At 36.5% G+C, this 5,936-nt stretch overlaps 1 protein-coding gene across 3 annotated transcripts in view; it reads right to left on the bottom strand.

Annotated features, from left to right (window-relative positions):
- Positions 1-3,525: 3,525 nt before the first annotated feature.
- LOC107688590 (vesicle-associated membrane protein 7-like) overlaps positions 3,526-5,936 on the bottom strand; it is a 9,652-nt gene continuing 7,241 nt past the window's right edge. For all 3 annotated transcript variants that reach the window (XM_016486302.1, XM_016486301.1, XM_016486303.1), the window contains exon 8: positions 3,526-4,433. In XM_016486302.1, coding sequence (XP_016341788.1) covers positions 4,365-4,433 — 69 coding nt within the window. In that variant the 3' untranslated portion in view covers positions 3,526-4,364. The remainder of the gene's footprint in view (positions 4,434-5,936) is intronic.

The raw sequence follows: 5,936 nt of genomic DNA, 5'->3' as shown, positions 1-5,936 counted from the left end.
AAAAACAGACGTCACATAGGGCTAAATGCAAAGCATTTTAGTAAAACTGCTAACGTTACAGCAGCGGGGGAAATTAATGTGCATGAGTTATTTTATTTAATCGGTGTTATTTTAATGTTTTTTGACCTAAAACATAGAGACTCTGATGTTAATGTGTCTGCATTCAAGCATTTCAGTGGGCTTAAACAGATCACCCTTTACAGCAGATTTAGTTCACAAACAACTGACAGTTTTGACCTAAATATGATTTTCATTTACAATAATTCATCCTAAAATTCGACATTAGTAGCTTACTTTTAGCAGCATCAGGCGTGCGCGGTTCTTACTTGTGAATTCAGTTCACCGGAGACGGTTCATTTGAATCAGTGAGTTGTCGACTCGAGAACAGCTGCAATCAGTTAATTCTAATTCGTCAATGAATCGTTTGGTGCGATTTGCGAACCGATTTAACGGGTTAATTGAAAAGAATCAGTTTGTTCTTGAATCAGACACCACTTCTGCGTGTCAGAGCACACGATATATTATAAGGAGTAACGATATGTTTTATGAAATGTAGTGAAGTAAAAAGTACGATCTTATGCTTTGGAATGTAGTGAAGTAAAAGTTACTCAAAATAAAACTACTCCAGTAAAGTACAGATACTTGAAAAATGTACTTAAGTACAGTAACGAATTAAAACTACTCCGTTACTGTCCACCTCTGATCACTTGTAAAAGAGCAAACATATTACCATAAAGCTAACTAAGCATATTCTCACAGAAGCATTCAGGTCTTCACTCTCATTAAATTAATGCCTCATTTGAAGCAGCGACTTTTTACCATACTGTATGTATAAAAATATCAATTTTAATGTAAAAAAAAATCACAATTTTCACAACAATACATTGATGTGACAATATGATTTTCAGCATAGCTTATCATCGCTTCATGCACTTGTGCTTTAAACTAAGCATTTCTAAGAGAGTAAGAACATATGTGAGGGTAAAAATAGCCTCGAAGATGAACAAGATTTACAAGAATGACAAAATTATGAGAACATGCATTGCTGAAACACTTTTCAAGACTGCATGAAAAAATAATGCATGAAGCTAGAATAAAATTAGTTTTGTTTAAAAGTTATTTCTTTTGACTTATTGCATATTCAGATATTCATACAACAAAATATTCTGGGGGCCATAAAAGTTTTGTGAAAATTATCAAAAATGCTGGTGGTGACTGGCAACTATTTATTTATTTACCTCAAACTTAGTCAAAAACATATTCTCTTTTGTCAGAATCAAACTTTGGGCTCAGATAACACACAATCCTGACAAACACACAGACTACTGCACTGCCTAGAGAACACTAGTGAGATAAATTCAAAACACTGTTACAAAAACCTGCTTTTGGGAATCAGGAATCATTTTGCAGCTCAATGTCTATTACAGTATACAACATAAACAGAGGGGTACAAATTCAGCAATAAGCTGTAAGAAAAGTTTACTTTCATTACACTACTGTAAAGACATCTTCAGTAGATGAAAAGCACCAGAAAAGTAAAAATGCCAAAGAACCGAGTATGAATTCACAATACAGCATACTGTCAATTACTGTCCAGTAATAAAAAAATTCAGCATCCTCTGACAAACAGGTAAAATGTGTTAAAGGTTTTGAGAAATGTGTTATGAAGACTGAATGAATGGTTTGGGAAATCGGGCCAAATGAATCAGTTATAGTGTGTTAGCAATCGAGAAAAACTAATTTAGTGAATTATTAGGATTCATCGGGCATCGGGGACATATAGAGCTCAGTATCATCAGCATAACATTGAAAACTAACGCTGTTTCCTAACAATATCTCCCAAGGGCAGCATATACAGTGTGAAAAGCAATGGTCCTAATCCTGAGCCTTGCGGTACCCCACTTGTGAGCATTATAATACCTCTTAATTTACTGCTACAAAATGATAGATTTGTGCATATATTGTACATGCATGTATATTTATGAAACTCTGTACATGTATTGTTCTCACCGGCTGAAGACATTCATTAGTTCCGCCCAATGAGTCATTAACTGATGAGTATCTGTGGTCTGGCGCAAGAAAGGCAGAATAAGAATACTATCCTTATGGTCAAGCTTGGAGGTGGGTCAGTGATTTTGTGGGGATGCTTTACTGCTGCAGGAACTGGCAATCTTGACTGTGTGATGGGCTTCATGGATTCATAGAAGTCCCAAGCCATTCTGAGGAGGAATGTAATGCCTTCTGTGGTGAAAATTAACCTTGGTGATAACTAGACTCTCCAGCAAACCAATGATCCCATGCTCTCTACCAAATCAACCAAAGTTTGGTTAACCCTCTGTGCCCCTTCGGTCATTTTTGACTGACAAATTTGATATTTTGAAATGTTAAAAATCGTAGCTTCATCAGAATGACATGACACTTGGTGACTTTTGTTGCATTAGCTATGTGAACACGCACAAAAAAAATCATGGACATGATTCGGATATGTTAAAGGGTCAAAAAAAAAAAACATGACCTTCATGGTCAAAAATGACCGACATAGGAAATGAATGGGAAATACGAAAAAATATGAAAATTCAGAGAATCTTTTGGTGGTACAAACTACAAATCAGCCTCTATATATATATATGTATATAGGGAGCTATACAGGAGGTTACATGACATTACACAAGTTTTTATTTTTTTAACACCAGATGGCACAATTCTCACTTCAAAAAATGGATTTTAAATGCTTTCATTGTTTTAATGTGAAATATTGCATTTATTGAAAATTAATAAATAACAAAAAATATATTAATTCTAATGGAAAAAATAGCTTATTAAATTTGTATAAATATTGCATAGTATCATAACATCCCCTCAAAATACAAAATAATAATCAGAAAATATTATTGAACAAAAATGTATTATAATGATTTTCCTGGGGGAAAAAAACAACGAAGTTACATTTTAAGGCTTCAGTCACTTTTGACCGCTAAGGAGCCAAGTGTGACTCCTAAACGAAGAGGCCCAGAGGGTTAAGTAATCAGTCCTGGAATGCCTTGGAGTAGCCTTCTCCAGATTTTTTTCTGTGCACACCACTAAAGGGATCATTTTCTGAAAGGTGCTTTGAAACATGAATTTGTGAAAAGTGCTACATAAAAAAAATAGAGGGACTACAGATCAATGTAGCATTTCCAACTTTTTTACACACAAGATATGGGCATTTTTGTTTATTTAAGCTGTACACATCATTACAAAATGTACATTCCAAGTGTCTCAATATGTTGGGGGAAAAAAACTAAACCACTTTTTATGGCGCGTACAAACCTTTTCACAGCACTTTAATCTTAAATACAATATGTTAATTCAAATGTATTCACACTGTCTGTACATTACCACTTCTGCATAGTACACGCTATACTTGGATGTCGCTCTATATAGCTGTATATTCTGTTTTCTAGACGTTATTTTACTATTCTGTTTAACTGTTGTATTTTTCGTGAGAATTAGAAGATTCTACATGATTCTTTCTTTCTTTTTTTCCCATGTAATAATTTTAGGAAAATGTGCTGAATATGTCAATGCAAAATAACAGGCCCAAAATTGATCTTAAAATCAGCTTCATTTTCTTTATGCACAATATAACTTGCTCTTTGTTTTGGGCTGAAACATTGACAGGTTTTGCGAGATTCACCCAAAAATATGCAGGTTTTGAATTCAATTAGCTCTGCGCTGTGTGAACATCACACGACTACTGTAATGCAGACACATGACTATACGTTACTCAATAATCAATCAATCACCATCTTAGTGACTGACATTAGTTCATTCTGTAGAAAATACATTTAGTAAGAGCAAGGAACTATAGAGTTCCCTTCTGTATGATAACTATAAATGTGATTGATTACATACATATCATGACTGCTGTAAGCAAACCTAAATCAAACACAAGTGCCAGGTCGTTACTCTTAAAACTCATCCATTTCTATTTCGTCATTTCTCCTGAAGTTCTTCTGCTTTAAGACACGGACCGTGTTAGTAACCGCCGGCTTGAATAGTTCACCCAAAACAAGAAAAGTCCTGTGTGCACGAGCCATACGGACAACATTTATGATACTTTTATGGCACTTTTTAAATGGAATGGAACTGAGCAGCATGAATAAACGTCTCCTGTGTTTCGCAAAAAAACTTTCTTGGTGAACTACATCTAGTCGAACTGCAGTACATTGTGAAAAGAACCCAAAGAATATATGATGAAGATCAACATGGAAATGCGACGATGATTTGTAACAGTGCTGTCCTGTGTTTGTGAGTCTCTAATCAAACGAGGACGAGGTGAGCTGGACAGTGCTCTCGCATACCGAGAGAGAATCAGAGGTTTTCTACTGCTTCCGACAGTTGGGCCAGCTGAGACCTCCGCAGGCGGCCGTCACGATAAAATACAGCACCACCTGAGAGGACACAAGACACAAGAGCATGTTATTTCCCAGCGATGACTGGCTCAAGTTCTTCTGGCCTCCTCACATGTAGCTGAACAGCCTGTGCTTTAATCACTCCAACCGTCACTGTTTTTATGAACAAGAAACATTACAAAATGTGACGATATCACAGGATGTCAAACAGCGGCATGAATGAATCCATAGATAAAAGCAGTGTGCACTACTGAGGACATTTAACTGCATTCATTGTGATAGTTCAATGCAAAATCAGCAGGGACCAGAGACAAGCCTTAATGACATTTTTACATGACAAACTGCAATCTCACAATCTCCAAGACATTCGAAGAAATCTACCTGCAAAACTACTGTGAAATAATGTAGGCACTGTAAAGTGAGGATGTTTTCAAAGTCACTTTTATTTCTACAGTGCTTTATATACAATACAGATTGCGTCAAAGGATCTTCACAGAGATAAACAGCTAAATCAATGATGGAAAGTCAACTATGCAGACAGTTCAGATTCTGCTGTAAAGCAGCTCTAAAAGACAACAGCGTCATTATTCGGCTCAGATCGGTTCAGCTCAGTTCACATCAATAACTGTGAAGTTCATCAAACAAGTTTAATTCAGCTGCTGTATATATGCTGTTCTACAAAAGGCAGCAATGTCATTATGCAGCTTGAATCAAGTAGCTCGATATTGATTGTCAATGCTGCAAGATGTGTTTCAGCTGTAAAGCAGCTCTACAGAAGATGATCCAGCTTAACTCAGTCCAGGTTTTGTTCTGATCTGATGGTGTCAGTCAGTGCGGTTCTATCGGTAATTTTTTGAAAGTTAAAACATCTCTCAGACCCCAACAAGGCAACCCAAAATCCATCAGTAGACAGAAATGGAGAAAAAAATAAAACCTTTGGAGAAAGCAGGCTCAGTCGAGGACCAGTTCTCCTCTCGCCTAGTCAACATCCGCCGGAATGAACGCTCGTACAACAGTTAGCGGAAGCTAGAGATTACTGTTTATGAAGTTGTAAATATGGATATTTTTCTTACACAAACACATCGATTCGCTACAGGAGGCCTTTATTCACCTCCAGGAGCCGTGTGAGGCACTTTTTATGATGGATGGATGCGCTTTATTGGACTTCTTTTGGACTATTGAATCTCAACACCCATTCACTCCCATTATAACGCTTTAAAGAGCCAGGATATTTTTAAAGGGGTCATATGATGCTGCTAAAAAGAACATTATTTTGTGTATTTGGTGTAATGAAATGTGTTTATGCGGTTTAAGGTTAAAAAAAACACATTATTTTCCACATACTGTACATTATTGTTTCTCCTCTATGCCCCGCCTTTCTGAAACGCGTCGATTTTTACAAAGCTCATCGTTCTGAAAAGCAAGGTGTGCTCTGATTGGCCAGCTATCCAGTGCATTGTGATTGGCCGAATTCCTCAAGCGTGTGACGGAAATGTTCAAATGGAGCGATGATTCAAAAACATGAAAACCCATTATAAACGA

This window comes from Sinocyclocheilus anshuiensis, unplaced genomic scaffold, assembly GCF_001515605.1.
Source record: "Sinocyclocheilus anshuiensis isolate Anshui unplaced genomic scaffold, SAMN03320099.WGS_v1.1 scaffold557, whole genome shotgun sequence".
NCBI lineage: Eukaryota > Metazoa > Chordata > Actinopteri > Cypriniformes > Cyprinidae > Sinocyclocheilus > Sinocyclocheilus anshuiensis.
Note: the sequence above shows the minus strand (reverse complement) of the source record. Positions and strands in the feature narration are given on the sequence as shown.